Source organism: Scatophagus argus, chromosome 9 (genome assembly GCF_020382885.2).
Source record: "Scatophagus argus isolate fScaArg1 chromosome 9, fScaArg1.pri, whole genome shotgun sequence".
Taxonomy (NCBI): Eukaryota; Metazoa; Chordata; class Actinopteri; family Scatophagidae; genus Scatophagus; species Scatophagus argus.
This window is the reverse complement of record NC_058501.1, coordinates 9,467,287-9,487,597: the sequence shown is the minus strand read 5'-3', so window position 1 is coordinate 9,487,597 and position 20,311 is coordinate 9,467,287. Positions and strand designations below refer to the sequence as shown.

The 20,311-nt window shown below is 37.5% G+C and overlaps 1 protein-coding gene across 1 annotated transcript; it reads left to right on the top strand.

Annotated features, from left to right (window-relative positions):
• The first annotated feature begins 8,401 nt into the window (after positions 1 to 8,401).
• Positions 8,402 to 19,898, top strand: entpd3 (ectonucleoside triphosphate diphosphohydrolase 3). Its single transcript, XM_046400444.1, has 10 exons — positions 8,402 to 8,618; positions 11,904 to 12,053; positions 12,458 to 12,575; positions 12,928 to 13,087; positions 14,377 to 14,536; positions 14,672 to 14,899; positions 15,631 to 15,894; positions 15,986 to 16,096; positions 16,435 to 16,572; positions 17,439 to 19,898. The coding sequence occupies exons 2-10, from the start codon at positions 11,919 to 11,921 to the stop codon at positions 17,625 to 17,627; spliced, it is 1,503 nt and encodes a 500-aa protein (XP_046256400.1). The 5' UTR covers positions 8,402 to 8,618; positions 11,904 to 11,918; the 3' UTR covers positions 17,628 to 19,898.
• Positions 19,899 to 20,311: the final 413 nt, after the last annotated feature.

Sequence of the window (20,311 nt, the reverse complement as noted above, 5' to 3'; positions counted from 1 at the left end):
TGCTTGTTCCCTTCATAAAGGCTATATTAAAATCATTCTGCAGGTTGACATATTTACGCAATAGAAATTTATGTGCTCTGTAAAACATGTACAGTCATGCAGCTGAAAATGCCAGGAGTGTCCATAACAATCCTGTCACAGAGGTCATAGTTCAAGTACTTACTGTGGTGTACTTGATCTGTGTAACCTGTATGAATAAAGCATGTGATTTCACTTGAGTTAGGTTACAGAGTAAAATGCCAGTACCTAAATGCACACTTGCAGTACTTGCAGTAGGAGCACAATATTGAGAAAATACCATCATGCTGCCAAATAAAACAGATATTATTCTTATTCTTTCCAGTAACCAAATATTTTTTCTAGTAACCAAAGAAAATATCACTTGATAGAGCCAATTAATATGAGTGGATTGTAGAAAAGTCATGGCAAATGTAAAATAATCTTCCAAATCCTAACATTAGTTTAGTGAACCTGATATAAGAGAAAAGAGGGAACTCCACTGGTCTGCTTGTCTGATACTGACTGAGATGACTGAAATATCTTCACACATACTCCTCATCGCCTCTTTGGAGGTATGAGGTATCAGAGTTTTGCCTTTAAAATGTCAACGATTACTGTCTGTATTTAAATAAAAACATCAACAAAAAAACAAAAAAGCAAACAAAAAAACAAAACAAACAAACAAAGAAAGAAAACAATAAAGTTTATCAGTTTGAACATGAACTTTCTGTCTTTGTACTGCACAACCACAGAAGTTACCCATACCTGCTGGACATTGGCATCAGCGGTTGTTAGATTTTGGCTATTAGCAGTGATTTTGCAGGTTAATGTTCATTATGTGAACCACAATGATAGAATTATAATAGTAAAAATATAAAATATAATTATAATGATAGAATTATAATTTTTATGGGGTCCTGTAAATTTTCAGCTCCTCTTATAAATTGTTTTAAATGATATGACTAGCTTCACAGCTGATTAATAATATGTATTAACAAAGGAAGCACTATTATTTTTATCACTACTGATACTAGTTGGAGTTTGGTTTTTTGGGACTGTCAGAAAGATCTTCAAGGACAGAGTGAGAATGCCCTCTAGTGACCGAAGCTGTAAACAGTGTATTTGTTGCTTGTTTAAAATATTCCTTCTGACTGCATGTTCTGTGAAATTTTTTCTATTGAAGCTTTACCCATCCAGCTTATATGTGTTTAGAATGTTGTCTGATTTTGTGCAGAAGAGCATAAATTTCTGTCTTTTTAAAATACAATTAGTATTTCACATTGAGTATATTATTATAATATAATATTACAACACCATTTTTCACCATTATACACATAATGACAGCGTCCTAAAGATCCATACCTAGTGGTAAATTGTAGTTTAATGGATGTTTTGTCATAGAGCAGAGTGATTCAAAATTAGTCCAGTCTTTTTTGGAGCAAGGCCATGCATCCCAGATATTATCCAGATATTTGTGACAACATACAAGTGTATTTGAGTAAGAACAAAGAAGTGAAGTTTCTAATCTGGCCATGAAAATACTTGTAGAAATTTGGGGAAAATTTTATGCCCATAACTGTACATTTGAGTTGTAGAAAAACCTTCTCCATTAAATTCCAAATTATTTATGGTAGGACCGATCTTCAGCAACTATAAGAATTCCTTTTCTGGTCTCTTTTTATCAAAATATTTTCAAAATATGTTTTAATGGGCTGTGTGGCTTTCTAAATGTTAATATTAGTATACAAACGTTCAATATCAATGGTAAATAGAATGCCTTACTTACTTACGTACTCATATGTGTCTTTTATGTAGCTGAGTGTGTAGTAGAGAAAGGAAGAAATAAATAAATAAATAAAGGGACTTGATCCACTTGGCAGAGTCCTTGTTCTTTCAAAAAAAAAAAAAAAAGTGTTTCTGGAGTTGCAGTTGCCGAAATTTCCCACAAGAGGTCGCCATTACACATTCCGCCACAACAGCGTGTGTCACAACTTCCATCAACTGAAAACCCCGCAGTTGTCTTTGGATGACCTACATCCCAAAATATGCTGTTGATACTGACACCAATGGATATGACCTGCCCTCTACGGGACTAGTATGACTTTGGGTCAAATATACTTTGGTGCACCATGCAAAGACACTGTTACTATATTTGTGTGTTTTGTCAAATGAAGCAGCTGAAAGCAGATAAACTTTCAGTGTTCTGTAACTGCTGAGAAATGTTATCTTGAGCAAAGAATGAATCCAATATTTGTGCTCAGGGGTGTAGCACAATTTTCTTAGTCCTGTATGAATCCTTCAGCAGGTTAGCACTTGCTAATCTGTAAATAAGACAACATGCTACAGGATTTGGCTGAACCACACTGTAAAGCAAAATGACAGATAGGCACACATGATTTCACAATGTACACACAGTTTTATTTGCAGGAAGTGTGAAGTGTGTTCCATTTCTTAACCCTCTGGAGTCATGTATAATTGTCAGTTTTTTACTATTTTTGATTCTACCTTTATATTTCAGCTTAGAAATTTTTTACCTTGCCATGTTTGGTATCATTTTTTTTCAGCACAACCTCACAAGTGTGACTTTACTGTTATTTTTTTCATTTTGACATACTGTATTAACACACTGGACCTAAAATCACACAAAAAATATAAAATCCGAGTGGGAAAAATGCGCTGAAGTGCGCTGAATGAAGTGCGCTCAGTGCGCTGCTGTTTACTGCGTCTTCTTGAATATAACGCGCACCAAACGCGCAACAAACGTGACGGCAATGTTCAGGAAAAAAAAAACATCGCGTATATTGTTTATCATAACTCGGGTTTTACTTGACATATTAACAAAATTTAAAAACTTGTATATAGTTTGAAGTGCCCACTTTTGACTCAAATTAAAACTGAGACTCAGCGAGGCTGCGTCTTGCAGCTACGTCGTCTTAAATTGGTCATGTGATAAGGGCGCGCCGGCGCTTCTGTCGACTCCAGGGGGTTGCCTGTACAGTGACGTCAGTTAAATGTGTAAACTCTACTAACCATACCACAAGGAAAGGGGGTGTTTGACTTTCTGAGGTCTGATACTATACTATATAGGTCTGATACTATAACTGCATATTATAAATGTATGAGTAATTAAATAAAAAATTAGAATTCACATATCAGACATCTGGTTGGACACATGCACCTGAGCTCAATACATCATACGCTCATCATATCAATTTACAAAGACAAATTATACGCTAGTACCATGTTCACAACTTCGCAAAATCAGTTAATAAAAACATTGGTGTCTGTGAAAATGAAATGAAACCTTAATAAATGAAGGTGATCTGTTGTAGGGTGTGTCTGACTGAGGTTCACAGTACAACAGCTTACTGGAGTACTACTGTTATCTTCCAGACCAACACATGATGTCAACTCTACTGTTTACTGCACACTAGGCTCAGCAGCCTCCTGTCATTTGAGGTTATTGGTTGGGCGCATGCCAGAGAGGTTTTCACTTGGGAGGCATCAAATGGGAAAACATTACAATCTAGCAGCTATCAGCACATAACTGAATCTGAAGTCACAGCTAGACCTAAGACCTTGGGGATCACATTACACAGCCAGTATTTAATGGCTCCTGTTGTACTGTGCACTGATTGTTGTTAACACTAAGGCTTACTGTTCTATTAGGATAAGTGTTTCCTTTGTGATAATTCAATAGCAGTGTAAAGAGTATTATTTCACAGCTTTAGTATGCAAGGCATATGGAGTTGTGTTACATCTTTCCTGGGGATGTTTCTATGTAATATCAGTTGAGGAGGAGAGTGTTTTCTATGCTGTGTTGGGCTACATCAGCAACATAAGCACAGTTTTCCATAGTGGCTACCACAGGGAATAGGCCCTGTTTAGTTGGGCTTGATGTTGGGTTTCAGGAGGGTTGGAGGGTCAAGTAAAATGGAGGGGGCTGGGTTTAAAGTGCACAAGCCCACACATTACAAACCCACACATTAGAGACTTGATGGGATCACTTTTATCAATGCAACACAGTAGAATGCCTCATTATGTGCGATGTGTGTGTAGTGTATGTATGCATGTACAATGGGAAATAATGTCGATACAGGAATACTGTACTGAGCAAGAACTGGAAGAACACAGAGGAAACCCAGTGAACAACCATTGCTCAAACTGAGATACTATGAAATGGATGGTCTTTCTGTGGTTGTGTGATTTGAAGTGCCTCTGTCCTCTTATTGGTTTGACCGCAACAAGGCCACAACATTTCCTCCCTGGTCTGTGGCAGAAATAAAAAATGTTTTTAGTGCATTTTGAAAGAACAGAATTGGACACACACACAATTAGTAAGAGCTCTTTGTGTGGCTCTCCAAATCTCAGCTTTCCAAAATGTTCCAGATGTTGTTAGCTACTGTGAGCTTAATTTTTCGCACAGTCTCTGCTAGTGAGTGTTCTGTTTCATCACAAGACTGCAGGTGTAAACTTATGAACATGAGGGGTTCAGTCTAAATTTGGAAGGTAACGGTTCCCTTTTCTGTGAAATTAGGTCCTTAGTTTTTGCATTGGATGTGGAACAAACAGATATAAAAGCCAGTTTATAGTTTCAATTTGAGAAAAAACTATTTGGAAGCAGGCAACACGTGGTTAGCACTGTCGCCTCACAGTAAAAGGGTGGAATTCTTTTGCTGGATCCCGGTCTGGGCCCTTCTGTGTGGAGTTTGCATGTTCTCCCTGTGCCTGCGTGGGCTTTCTCTGGGTACTTTGGCTTCCTCCTACAATTCCAAAAACATGCATATCGTTGCTGTCCGACGAAAAAAAACGTATCTACAGAGTGCAGAGTTAAAAGAGTTTATACACCTCTTACAAATGCTAGAGTTTGACACTGGAGACTGGACGTAATGTCTTGCACCCTGTAGTGTTTGGTTACCTTAGTCTATTTAAACACTTAAGTTAAAAGTTAAGACTGCAGTTTGGATTAGGGTAACAGAAAGTAGCCAGTGTTGGCTATTCTCAATATTTAACAAAGATGTGAACCTTAGTGTATGCTTTAGTTGCCAGAGACAGAAATTGTTGGGAAGACAAATGAAAAAAGGAAATACAATCAGTGACCAACAGTATGATAGTTTAGCCCCATGTCATTCAGCCTTCCTGATAACTTAAATCTGTCCTCCTTTGGAGATACAGGATTTTAACATTCAGCAGAAACTTACTTAGCAATATACAGTTAATTAAGTCCAAGACAGTAACACATGACAAATCAAAAATATGGTATGAAGCAAAGTGCAGAATGGAGGCGTAAAGCCAGGTAGTAACAAGACCAGCTGCAAGAGCCTCACACCCTTGAGTGTTGTTCACATTCCTCATCAACTTAGCTCAGAGAAGCCCTAAGCCCTCAGTTAGCCCAAAGCTTAGTTCGACAATTTAATTTAGAGCCCTGCAGAAGTGAGGATTTTGTCCTGAGCTACCACTGATGCAAGACAGAGGATGAGTATGAGAAGGAGTGTGTGAATGTCTCAGTTTCACCTACATCATATTAAACATATCTGGAAAATGTTGACTTTTTTCATATTAAACTTATGTGCTGAATGTTCATGCTGAATGTACATGCAAAGTGTTCTTTATTTATCTTCTCCACAATGTTCACTCATCATAGCAAAGTATGATTAAGGTGTTAATGACTGTATAAAGGCAGCTTACAGCAGTTACTTCGTTAAAAGTACACTCAAGCTATTTAGTATTGTTCATCCATAAAGTTGCTGAAGAGACAGATTTTCTTAAGAGAATCATCAAGATTAAAGGAGCCCAGGTTGATAGACCCTGCCCCTGTGTGGGTCAAACTCCAAAAACACTGGATCCTACAATGCAGTCCCGTAAAGCAACTGGACTTTTGATGAAACTGACATCGTCATTGAATTTGGGTAATTTCCCCCGGAATGGACAAAGCTCCCCCAGAGCCATAGATGACATATACAATTGTTTCTAAAAGCCAAGTTTTTCCCCCCTGTGACCAGTAAATTCACATTTAAAAGTACAGTGGGTGGAGTACATCTATGTGGTCAGGAGAACAGCGTGGTTTTGTTAATTCATGAGCTTTTGCAGACCAACTTCTGGGACTGAAACTAATTGTAAAGTGTATGGTTAGTTAATGAGTATGGTAGACGATAAATGGATGCATGAGTACCAGTGGAAGAGGAGTACCCCTGCCCCAGATTTCATTCAGCGAGAGGAACTGTGGAGGTTAGACTCATACAGGCAAAAAACTTGGAATGGACACACAATGCTGATGCCCTCCTCAGGTAGGCACAGAGCACACTGTTCTTTTGAGGAGACTCAAATACTCTAGTACATGTACAACAGGCTCCTGCAGATCTCAGACCAGTCTATAATAGCCATTGAACTGTTCCTTGTTGTGGGGCACTAGGATGGGGGCATCAAGACTGGAGGTGCCGGCAGACTTCGCAGGCCGTACCAGATAATAATAATAATAACTTTATTTATATAGCACCTTAACATTCATTAAAAACAAAACCGACAAATTGTACATGAATACAAGACAATAAACAAAATTTCAGATGACCCCTCTCATCCATGATAAGCTGTGGCAGATGGTCAATTTGTTCAGACAATCATCACACCTAAGTGCAAATTGGAGATCTTCAGATGCTCATTTGTGCCACAGGACTCTCACTACCTTTCCTCTCCATTCTCTCCAGGGAAATGATTAGCAAATATTACATTTAGATTCAAATGCTTGTTTCATTGTACTTTGTTTCAATGGTTATACTATACTTGTATATCTTTCAAGACTTTAGATTTGCACTGCTCCCATGAATGCTATTGGGCTGGGGAAGTTATTGAGATTTCCTGAGCATAACTACGACCAGCGCATAGTGTAAAACAAAGCAGAAGGAGGACAGAGGACCATGTGGGGAAGAGGGAGAAGAAGTGGAGCAGACAGAAAAAAAGGTGCTAACAAGAGGATGTTTGCTAAATGTTTGCTACTGATTGCTATCCACTTTTAAGTCCATATAAACAAGCACATACCAAACAAATATAAACATAGGAAGCAATGGTATAGTGTTGCTTAAGAAATAATTTTCACTCCCGATTTCACTCCTGACATATTGTTCACAAATGTGATTATTCGGTTTCACAAAGACACAACTTTGCTTTTACCATGGTCATAAATTTTGCATATTATAACTGCCTGACACCACAGATCCTGACATATACTTAATGCAATGTTAAGGCACTTATAGTCTTACTTATGTTACTCAGAGCTCTATTGAAGTGCTGTTTATTATGTTATACTCACTACATTTAATCTTATATTATACTTTATATCCCATATTATGTTATCCTATGTTTATGTCATGACCTGTCATGTTAAACATATCATGACATAATATGTCTTAGTTTATAATGTCATACTATTTCATCTTACATTATCAACATTAATAAAACAACAGTCTAAACAACATAAGTTTAATTACTTAATAATGATATAACAGCGTACACTGTTACAGTTGTGGGTACTGATTGTGCCCTGCTATAACCTGTTGATTATTTTACTCTTGTTGTATATATTTAATTTTTTATTCTCTTTAAGCGTCTCTGTCTGTCTGTACTTATTGTGTCCCTCGGCTGCAGTAATACTTGAATTTCTCCATCGGGGAAACAATGAAATTTTATCTTTTTAAATGAATAATTAACAAGCAAATGAATTAACAAATGCGAGAAATTTGCTGTGCAGCTGTTCAAGATTATTTAGATGTGTTATCTAAACTGGCTGAAGTCATTTTGTCCATTGATCTGATGCAGTCAGACGACACTCCTCTCCACTAATGGGATATTTGACGGAAAGACACACGTAAATCCAAGCTGTTCTCATGTTTCATTAAAGTGCTACAAAATCCAAACACATGTCTGCGTGCACATACAAATATACACAGTCATATGCATGGTTAAAAGTGAAACTTTCAGCTCTTTCCCATCTGCCTCTGAAATCAAAACTAACTGCATTACAACGTTTTTCCATTCCTTGTGCTTTGTTACACAAATTAATGACTCATTCATTCTGACAAGTAGGAGCTTGCAGGTCTCAACCCATTCTTGTTTGTCTTTGCAGTGCTTTGTCCTTTGCTTTTGATCACCCACTGTCCTTCATTTCAAGCCTATAAAATAAGAGCTGACTTTGTGATAACCCGTGCAGCTGCCACTCAGCTACACTGCACTTCATTTTATTGATTCCATCAGTTAGCTTTACAACTGCTGCCTCTCTCTCTTCTCACATTCTTTTATACATACACATAATATCTGTGTCTAATCACTGGACAGTGAGACAGCCCTTACCCTTGTTGTAGTGGGAGTGGTGAAAACTGGAGTTTGGATATATTACTCCTCCCATGTTCACTCTTTCCCTCACTCTCTGTTTTGCTGGGGTACACTACTCCCATTCTTGAGGGTCAGTTACTCTTTAGATCTCCCCCTCACAGCACACTCCCTTATTCTCTCTGTCTCTTCCTTCCTGTGCAGCTCCCCTGTTTCCTGCTGTTTTTTTTTTTATCCCTTCTTCAGAGCCATCTCACTCCTACTCCCAACCGGGAACACCAAACCAGCTCTTCAAGGTAAGAAACAAACACACCTCCCCTCTCTCTCTCTCTCTCTCTCTCTCATGCGTTTATTTACCTTACCTTAATCTCAAAAGGTCAAAGCTCATTGTGTGAGTTGATCTACTTTGCTGTATCATTTAATTTGATCTGCTGTGTGTGCAAGTGTTGGGTTAAACACATTTTTGTTGTTTCTCATGAGGACCAGTCCTTGCAAACAAAGGCAACATGTGCAAGTATGTATGAGTTTATTTAACTCCCAGCTCCACATGGCTGTCTTTAAAAGGATACTGTGGGTTTGTCAGTGTTGAAATTTAAATGTAAACATTAGACATGCTGATTCCTGTAATTGACCCATAATTTTATTTAAACTGAGGAGTGAGGCATTTTCATTCAATCATAAAATGTCAGCGACGTATGAAGATGATTGGGGGTGGAGGAGGACAGTAAAATTTTTACACACACTTAGATAACGTAGAGTATGCAGTTCAGTCTTTTTTTATAATCACTTTTAAATACATTTTAAATAAATCATCTCGCCTTAGCTCACTTGCCGTTATTATGAGTGCATCCACACTTTGCCAACTTATGGCAGTTAGTTTGTGATGCGATGCAAATTAGAGATTAATCTGTCAAAGGGTTACTGAAGGAAAAACACAATATAGCCGAGAGGGTTAACTGCTTTTTAAAACATGATAGGAAACATTACATCAAATGGATAAACTCTGCCATCCCTGCTTTAGTTGTAGGAATGCAGATACATGCATAATTACAGTCCCTGAGAGTTGTTATTTGTAGAGTTTGGTTACTAGTGTGAAACCTTGAGCTATTATAGACAGCCACTTAAAGTAACCGACATTGTTCATGGGGCCAACAGGACATCTAACCAGCAGCCGGCTGGTGCAGTCAGAGATCAATGAGCTCAAGTTACTATGTGCTTTCTTCACATAAAAAAACAAACAAACAAACAAAAAATATCTATCTATCCATATATATATGTACACAAATGATTAGCTTAGTTCAAATATTAAATTATTTATTACAATTGCAATTTTCATTTTGCAGTTACATAAATCATACTACAAATAACTGTAAAGAATAAGAGACAGATGTGGGTCACCTTGGATTTCTTATGGATCTTATGTAATGCTGGAAGAAACATGGAAAAAAGTTTTTCCAGTTGGTGTAAAATCACCCATATTTCAAGGCCACATCTGTCAGAGACATGAGACATGCTTGTTACATGTCCCAGAGCATAATCGCACCTTGTCTAGCAGTTCTGACTTGTTTGTTTTCACAGATGTTGCTTTGGTAACGCTAAATGTTGTAATCTGAAAGAATAACAACACTCTGTACAGTGTTGTTGTTATAGTCTTCTCACAACCACACAATCAAGTATTTGTTTTTTGATTTATAGAGCTTAAAAGAAAATTCAAAGAAACTTAAAAGTAGAAAACAGTGTGAGATGAAGAGGGAGACAGACAGCTGAGATGCTACTTAAACAACGGTCTTAAAACAACACTTATGACTTGGCTGAGACAGCATACGAGTTTGTAATTACAATGGCGCATTTATGACGTCATGTCGCCAAAAAGACACCATTAAGTAACAGGTTTAAGCAGAGGATGGCTGAATAACATTTAATACAATCGAGTAGTTATTTTGCGATTTTATACAGAAATTTATGCTATTTTTCTCTTCTTGCTATTTTTAATGACCTTATTCAGTACTTGTTATTACAAAGTATTACATTTCAAAGCTTAGTTGTAGTTTTAAATAAGTCTTCACTTCACACACTGTACATGCACAGTTAAAGAACGAAGGAATTGTCAGGAAAACAGAATAAACCAGAAAATTACAATGAAAAAAACATAGAGTTCAAAGGTGTGTGTGCACTTATTAAGGGACAGAAAGTTGTGTTTATAACTACAGTGTGCTGTCATGTCACCATATTGTACTGTATTTTATATGACTACATAACAAACGTATGTGTGATTCTGTTAGGAGAACAATGGTCTTGCATAGGATAAATATTTTTGTGTATAAATTTTCTCCATCAGAAAAATTTGGGACCTGGCACAAAATTGATGTTGGTCCCTGAGTACATCCATCCATCCATCCATTTTCTATACCGCTTATCCGTCAGGGTCGTGGGCCCTGAGTACACACACACACACACACACATATATATATATATACATATACAGCCAGACATTGTACTAAATGTCTGGCTGTTTCCTCATCACCATAAGGAAGCATTAAGGAACATAACGATCTTGAGCAGGTTTCCCTGTCCAGTGCTTTTGTACAATACTGCAATGTGGAAGCAATTTTATGATGGATGTTCTAATTAGGTGAATACATAATTCATCAGTACAGATACCATTAGTGCATATGCACATGCACTTCAAGTTTATTTAAACAACATTAAACAACAATCCCTTTGAGATTTTACAGCTAAATATGCTTGTCAGTCTTGAGACAGCAGCAAATTTGCTTGCTGGCTGTTGAGCTGCACCGTTCTTAGAGCCTGTTTTTCATGCCAACTGACAAGCCCTGGAAAGCTGTTAACACTTAACCCTGCTATGACCTGACATCTCCCAAAACTCTCTTAAATCACACCTCAAATCCTCAGTTCACTTTCTTCACAAAATCTTAAGCTGAGAGAAACTTGTATTTTCCGTTGTAGATCATAAAAAAACATACAACAGATTCTCTATGTGCAATAAGTAATCTGAAAAAATGTCCAAAATGCACAGCATATTCACTTTTTTATGTTTATAAGACATCACGTGTTCTTGACTGATTGAAGTGGTGTTTATTCATTCTTGTTTTTATTGTTTGCTCTTGTTTTTAACCTAAATGCACCTTCAGCTTCGTTCATGTGGTTCATGTGACTGTTCAGTGACAATAAAGACTAGTTCTATTATTAATTTGCATATTTGTCTTAAATAGATCAGACAATTAAACTATCGGATAATCAAAACTATGTTTAAGATTAACCGTGATAAAAAATAAGCATTTTGATTAAACGGGAAAAAAAGAGAGAATAAAAATCAGTTTGAAATGAATACAAAGGCATTTTTCCTTTGGTTCCTTTTATGTGTTTTGTTAAACCTGGTGGTCTTGCTTACTCCGCTGGTACTGTTAATGCTGCCAAGAGAGTAAATAAAGTGTGCTGTTATTGCTCATCATCAATTTTCAAACCTCTTCACATGTCATCACTTTTAGAATGAAAATGCTTTCAGTGAGAGCGCATTTATTCGTCTTCTTTCTTACTTTCTTATTTCTTTTCTCTCCAAGTCTTGCCTACAGGAAATGGCCTCCAAACAGCGAATGGGCTACAAGTGTCGCGTAGCAGGAGTACTTCTTCTCCTCTTAGCCAGTATTGCTGCCCTTATTGCTGTTGCTGTCATCCAGGATGCCTGGAGCTCTAAAGAGTACAGTTTAGAGGTGAACACAAAAGCACAAATAGCCAAAGATGCACACATAAGTCGATGGAAAATGCTACTTGGCTGTAACGTTTACATTTAACAATGTAATAGTACATAACAGTTGTCAAAAAACCTCCATACACAGAGAGGCAGGGATATGTACACAAACACATATTTTAGCTCCCACGCAATCTCATTTGAGAATGTGATGAGTTGTGAATGTGATTCCAGACATTATCCAGATGTCAGGGTCAAGGTGGGAGGTTTTCTTGTCAGTCAGTTTGGTGATGGTGATGAATGGCAGCTCAGAAGGACTGTGTGTGTTTTTTAAAGTGGGGTGGTCACAGCAGCCTCTTTGTAGTCAAAATCAAATAAAAAATGTGACTCTGTAACATAACTATTTTTCTTTCTTATAAACCTCAGTACGGCATAGTGATAGACTCAGGTTCATCTCGTTCCAATGTGTACCTGTATCAATGGCCGGGGGAGAAGGAGAATGAAACAGGAGTGGTTGCTGAGATAATGAACTGTAGAGTTGCTGGTGAGTCACTGTCTCCATGCAGTTTTTGCATGCAAAAGATTAACATTTTATAGAACTTAGTTAAAAGGGATTGGAAAACCAAAAAAATGTCAAGGTGAAAAGGTAAAGTTTAATCTGTCTTAAAAACATTGCAAAACTGAAAATTACAGGACCCACTGAGGAGAAAAATGAAAGTCAAAATTTACTGATTATACCTATAATATGATTTACTTGATACTGTAGATATACTCCATCAATCTTTATTTAGCTGTCCAAGTTAAAAATGTTCGAAACGCATTAACGTTTTACTTTGTATTTTAGTGCCTTTTAGTGTACTTAACAATAAGATTTTAGCTTGGCCTTCTACCCGCAGGTGATGGTATCTCAGGGATGAAAATTGACCTGCAGATAGATGAAAAAATGTGGGAAGGATTCCAAGTATGCATCAACAACATCTCTAAAGCCATTCCTGCTGAAAAACACAAAACTACACCTCTCTTTCTGGGAGCTACTGCTGGAATGAGACTGCTTAGGTAAGAAGGTGTTTATTCTCCCACCATATTTATAATGTACTGGGTACTGAGTGACAGAAAGGGTCAGAGTAATTTAACCTCATTCACGCACCACATTGTCTTTCCCAAAGTGACAAAGAAGCCCCTGCAATGCAACGGGTTTAGACTGCAGACTGGGGCAAAATACGAGAGTTCAGATGGTATGGCAGTGATGCTGGGGCGAGTAGTTGGAAGTAACATGATATGCTAACTGAGCTGCAGTGCTGGTAATGATCAAAGTAGCAGTTTAAATACAGTTTGCAGTAGTTTGCTGGGCTTCAACTACAGTCATCTTGACTGTTGTAGGTATTTGTTGTTGGGTATTTTTTGCCATTTTTGTTGTAATTAAGTACTAAAACAATTACACAAGGAAATGAATTTTTAATTTTTATTGTACTGTTGCTTCTCTACTGTAATTGCTACCCTGAACATGAATATATTTAGGTGTCAATTATTCATAAATATTGATTTTTGCCATTTATCAAAAAATGTTCAGAGAAGTTGGGGCTATTTTAGGAGTTGCAACCGAGCAATGCTTGGCATAACAAGCAATAGTAAAATAGTAAACAGAACTACATTTCCTAAATAGGTGTAGATAACCAGTCTAGATTTCACCATATGGTAGCTTAGCTTTGCTGTACTTCAACTTCTTCCAGTCTGATGTAACTGTAGATCTCACAGCTGTGCTTTCAAAGTAGCTTCCCCAGCACTGCAAGGCTTTAAAGGTCGTAAAATTCACCAGTCCTGATTTGATCTTGTGTTGTGAGCTTAAGCTGGTTCAACAAGACACTATTGAAATGTTGAAAATAGACAAAAGGTCACACAGAGCAAGTAACAATAGGTTTGTTTTGTTTTGTCTGGCTTGCTTTTGATTCATAGAGTGTAAGTGTAAGTACTCCATACATAGATGTGAGTTAATTCTAAATTTTAATCCAAAGGATGCTATTACTGACGCTTTCGTTTGCCTCTTTGTACTGCAACCCTGGCACAACAATTTCCTGCGGGATCAATAAAGTTCTTATCTTATCTTATCTTATCTTACTGATGCTGGTTTTATAGTTGACATTTAGGAAGAATCATCTCATATTTGTTGGCAAATGTGAAGCTAAAGCCAGGCTGTTCTCTCTCCTCTTTCTATCGGCATTATGTTAAGCTAAGCCACCTCCCTGCTATCTTCCTGTAATAACACAGACCCCGTATGTCACTGTTACTGAGAACTCTGGTTTCTAGTTAGATCTGTAATTTTGTTCCTTTCTCTGCTTTACAATAAGAGAGGAGAATGAACAGCGGTCCAATGAAATCATGGCAAGTCTCACAGAATATCTGAGTTCTTTGCCTTTCGCCTTCCAAAACGCTTCTATCATTAGTGGTCAAGAAGAAGGGCTGTATGGGTGGGTCACTGTCAACTACCTCATGGGGAACTTCCTAGAGGTAAGACACTGTCACTGAACTATACATCTATGCAGGTCAATGTATGCTTATCCCTTTAAAAACGGGAAGTGCCGCGTCTCAAAGACGGACATCACACTGTTTGTCACACACTAACCTCTTCCATTCTGTTTGCAGAAAAACCTGTGGAACACATTTATACGTCCAGAAAAAGCAAAGACTGCAGGGTCCATGGACCTTGGTGGAGCATCAACACAGATCGCCTTTGCAGTCCAGGATGATCTCATGGGGCCTGACTACATGCATGTCAAACTGTACGGTTATCCTTACAATGTGTACACACACAGTTTCCTCTGCTATGGCAAAAATGAGGTTGAGAAGATGGTTCTGGACAAAGTAATCCAGGTACACAACTTTTCTTGTCATCTCTTACGTGTGTGTGTGTGTGTATATACAGAAGAAACTCAGTGATGGTTATATCTCCCAGGTACTGTAGGGGTGGTGGTTCTTTTCTGAGCTTGTTCCCTATAGAAGATATGTTTCTATACACATGTTTAAGTGCTTATGCGTGCCGCAAGTGGCATTGGTATGTATCCTTTTACTGCACATATGTGCAGGCTAAAAATGCATTAATGCCTAGTTAAAAATTGATTTGTAAACACTGCTGTCCCTGAGTTGCTAATAGCCAAAGTGAGACAAAGAAGAGTGAAGAATACATTATGTCATTAAGAATATTGATCGGATAGTGCATGTTGTTAGGCTTGTCTGAGAAAAATGCATTATTTCTGGTATCTTATGGCAATCCTAATAGTAATTATTGCTGGAGAGGCATATACGGTATATGCTATGCTGTGAGAATAAGTAATGGGTATGAATATGCAGTAGGGTGTTGATAGAAAATGTTAACTTTAAAATTTGTGTTTATATCAGGATCTGTATGCAATAATGTGTAATCCAAGTAAATAAGTCATGGTTTACGTATAGAGATGTTGACACTGAATGAATAAAACACCCAATTCTTTCCTCTTATCTCATACTCCCATGTCTCTTCCTGTCTCTCTATTTAGTAGTTTCGAATTTAATCCTCATCCTACATTCTTTTATGTGACACTTCCTCTCTCCTCTTAATGTTCCAGGAATCCTCTGACCCAGCCTACATTATTAACCCCTGCTACCCCGAAGGCTTCAACACTACCATAAAGGCTTCATCAATTTACGACACAAAGTGCACAAAGAAACCAAAAAGCTACAACCCAGATCAAGAATTCTTCATGGTGGGAGCTGCCGACTCAGACAAGTGCAGGAGCATAGTGAGATCGATATTCGACTTTAAGACTTGTTCCTCATCTCAGTGTTCCTTCAATGGTGTCGAACAGCCACCTGTCACTGGAGATTTTATGGTAACACACACTGCCAATACAACATGTGCATGAGGACAACCGAAAATGACAACTATTGAAACATACTATATGTGTCTCCTGTTCCTGGCAGGCATATGCAGGATTCTTCTACATTTCTAGAGCATTGCTGGTAAACAGTACATCAGATCTTGATCAGTTCAACTCATCAGTGAGAAAATTCTGCCACACACATTGGAAAGTGGTAAGTTCTTCCAGTTAGCAAACAGCTATAGTAATATGAGAAGGAGAACAGGTGGAACAAGAGGTTGGAGGGGGTGAGAAGAGAAAAAAGAGAATATAGAAGGAAAAAATTTAGTAACAAAGTTGGGATGGACTGAAGTGTGCCAAGCTATGATGTCAAATTGCACGTACCCACAATTTAATTCACTGATAATATAATAATATCTTCAGGCTCACATTGTTTTGTCTCTGTCTTGTCTTGGTATGTCAGATTTCTGACAATAACATTAGCATTCAGTTTCATTCATTAGTCTTCCTAGTCATAGGCTGCATTCTGATCTTTGTTTCTTTTCCCTTCAGCTAAGAGAAGAAAAGCATTGGATCTCCAGCAGATACTTGAAAACTTACTGTTATGGAGCTCATTATGTCCTCACTTTGCTGGCAGAGGGATACAAGTTTGACACAGACACCTGGAAAAACATTAACTTCACAAAAGAGGTTGGTTGGTCAAAAAACACCAAGACAAGATACTCTTTGCTCCCATTTGCATCCTGCCTTCCTCTACTCGGCTATAGATCCAAGACATATCCATTCTATCCAAATATAAAGGAGAAAATTTGAGAATACGTTCATCAGTATATGTTCAGTTTGATGACCGTTGCTGTGAACAAGTTCACATGTTCAATAGCATTCAACATACACAAGAGTGAATGAGGCCACTCAGTGGGAACCATTAAAGATGGATGGCTGACATGCCAATCATCTGTACTCAAAACGTTTAGAACCACACTGAAAGGCAGGCAATGTAATGCTGAGGGATGCCTCGAGGCCATGGAGAGTCTCTCACAAAGGAACCTCCTCAACAGAAGGGAGATCCTTGTTTGTGACTCTCTGTCTTTATGACTCATGAGTGATAGAGAGTAAAAAGCCACACATTACAGCTGTAGTTTCCTAATTGCTTGACAGTTAACCTTTACACTCGATCTGGTGATGCTCCCACCAACAAGAGAGTTAGTGTGCAGTTTAGTGCTTCTTAGCACTACAAACACAGACTCTGGGAGTCTGGTAGCTGGTAGGTTCTTTCAGTGAAAATTGCAAAACAGACACGCTTGGATTATTTACAGGGATGTTCTTTGGGCGTTATGACTCATATTTTGCCCTCAAACTATAATTATGTAACTTCATGACAAGGCTGTTTTATGTTCTCAACTTCTCCAGACATGCCAACTGATGTATTTGCTGACTGGAAGTATTTATTACTGACAAAATACAGTGTGCAGCATGCTAATTTACAGTGAGAACATGGGAAATCTCTTCTCTTCTCTTCTCTTCTCTTCTCTTCTCTTCTCTTCTCTTCTCTTCAGGTAAAGTCAACAAGTGTAGGGTGGAGTTTGGGCTACATGCTGACTATGTCCAACATGATCCCCTCTGAAATGAAAGAAATCCGTCCCATGGGAGACCCCATCTTTGCCGGTCTTATCTTTCTATTTTCAGCACTAATCATAATAACTACTGTCTTCATTTTCATCGTCATTATTCGCACCTGCTTTTGAGAGTCCAGGATACAAAGTTAGTGATCTGCCTTTGATAACGACGGGGGCTACTGTAATTCTGTAAGTAGCTCTACAGTAGCATGAAGACACATACACTTAAAGTTACTAATGAATATGTTTTTTTATTATTATCATTATTCAGTCTGAGCCATTTCAATTTTTACAGTTTATAAAATCCTTAAAATAAGAACCACTCAGTGTGTGTATTGTGCGAGTGTCTCTAAGTCTTTGAACTCCACATGAGAAACTGGTTGTACAGAGACACTTACTGAAACACTTCTTAAAACAATTTGTGTACCTCAGGGAAACTCGCATAGGTCTAGATTTAAATAATGGCATCTACCTATGTTTACTGGTTCAGTCTGCATTACAATAAAATATTATTCTTTTATGGGCAAAAAAAGCGACACAGTGGTTTACATGCACCTGAGATTCTATACAGTATGTACATTCACACTTACAAACAAACACAGACGCTAAGACAAAAGCCTGAGCTGTCAACATAGGATCATGGTAGTTTGTGAAATAGACATGAAATATAATCTATAAGATCGGTGTTCACTGACATTTTTTTTTTTTTTTTTTTTTGACTCTCTGCCTGACTATTTTTTGTGTTTGGACAAACTTCTTTCTTTACTGAATGAAAAACTACATCTATAAATCACAGGGAGGTGGTCCGGGTGTCTGTACAAAGTCCACCAGAATCCATGGTTCAGTCCATGTGGTGAGGCTTCAGGCAATAAAAATCAATTAGGTCCAGGTAAGGAAAAGATATTTTCAGTCTGTGAAGCAGTCACAAAATGGAATCTATAGGATTCACTTTTGCTAAAAAGACTTTGACTTTGAAAAAATGGACAATGTGTGCCCATGTACACAAAGGCTATAGATGAAATTTCATCACTATTTTATAAATTGCTGTGATACAGTGTTGGAGCTATTAGAGAGCACAGATTTTTTTTTTCTACACTACAATCCCGATTTCAAGAAACTGTAAAATGTAAATAAAGATGGAATGCGACAATTAAGGGTTTATGAAGGGTTATCCTTTATACAACCATGAGCCTTTGCACCCAATCATGATCACCTGGTAGCAATGAGCCTGTTTACCTGTGAAATGTTCCAAACAGGTGTTTTTTTAAAGCAGTGCACAACTTTCCCAGTCTTTCATTGTTCCTGTACTTGTAAGAAAAAATAAGTTGCCAACATCAAATTCAGAATAAGCATATATTTATAAAAATCAGTGACATATTAATTATTTTGTCTTCCATTGTTTTCAAATAACTGTAGCTTAAAGGTTTGCAAAAATATCATTTATGCCTTACACAGCATCCCAGCTTCTTTAAATTGGGGTTGTAATTGCACTGAATGGATCTGCTTTACATACAAATTGAGAGCACTTTGCCAGTTTTATTGTAGTATTTTGATGTGATTTTCTTAAACCAGAAGTAGACATCAATACTCCACATTTAATATAAACCTCCCTTATAAATAATGTGTTGGATATGCATTGCCATATGCCATTGTTTCATTATGATTTTGCAAACCAAATACATGTTACATGAAGGCATTTTTACAGCCCATTTGCATCAAATTTAGAAACTGACCCTGTGTTTTCAATCCCTTGCAAGGTTTGCATTCTGTCCTCAAAGAACACAGTATATAAATATAGAGTTGAGGATAAGTTCTGTCAACACATTAGCAGTTGTCAGTCCAATCTATACTTAGTGTTGTTTATATATTATGACAGATGTCTGATTGTGTCAATATGTGGCCTTTGATGAGAAATTTATTTCCCTCAGCAGATACTAGTTTGCAGATTTAAACCACACATCACATCACGTTCTTTAGATGTTTTTCCCCCTTGGGCTGAAAGGGAACAATGAATGTGACTGACTGAAGTGTTTGTAGAACGCTCCTGTTGCATTCAAAACATTTAAGGTGACCAACAGATTAGACTAAATTTTTTGCTATTAATGCACTGCTCTTTTTTATAGTATTATAAAATCAGTGAGTTAAGATAAAGGCATTACAGAACATTCAACTCTATGTTGAAAGAAAGTGATTTCTTCACTTTTCAGACAGAAAACAACATGACTTAAAATGTGTGTGAGCGTGTTTTCAGGTTCTGTATACATGGTCTTAGTTGTCTTGTTGTCATTGCACTGGAGAGAATGATGCATGGTTATCATGTGATGCACTGACTGTATTGGTCCCATTTTCATAATAATTCTTTTGCTATTCAGTACATAATAAACTTATCTGCTATCTGTACCTTTTGTGGCAGTTGTATGAGATTGAGGTTGCCCTATGCATCATGACAAATATTACTGATGAAATAACCTGAGCTCAGCATGTCACTGAATTTAATGTACTAAATCACTGTAAATCATAATGTAAACCACTGGTGGCTCCTTCTTCAAATCTAATTTATTAATCAATGGAGAAGATATGAAAGGTCAGACACAGTTGTTTAAATGCCTCCGTTCCATCTGACTCATCTGAGCAACTTTAAAATCCCTGATGACTTGTTAGAAATAAAAAAAAAAGAAAAAAGAAAAGAAACACAAGTGGCTCATCCTTCAATAACCTTTCACCCCCACCTGATACTGTACACCACAGTGCACTCTAGTGGTACTATGTTGTACCTGCAGAATACACATGAATACTGTTTGAAACACTTTTTT

Excerpts from the sequence above, each read along its gene's own strand:
- entpd3 (XM_046400444.1), top strand. The coding sequence starts at position 11,919 with ATGGCCTCCAAACAGCGAATGGGCTACAAGTGTCGCGTAGCAGGAGTA. Across the intron at positions 14,537-14,671 it reads TCATGGGGAACTTCCTAGAG|AAAAACCTGTGGAACACATT; the intron begins GTAAGACACTGT and ends TTCTGTTTGCAG. Across the intron at positions 16,097-16,434 it reads GCCACACACATTGGAAAGTG|CTAAGAGAAGAAAAGCATTG; the intron begins GTAAGTTCTTCC and ends TTTTCCCTTCAG.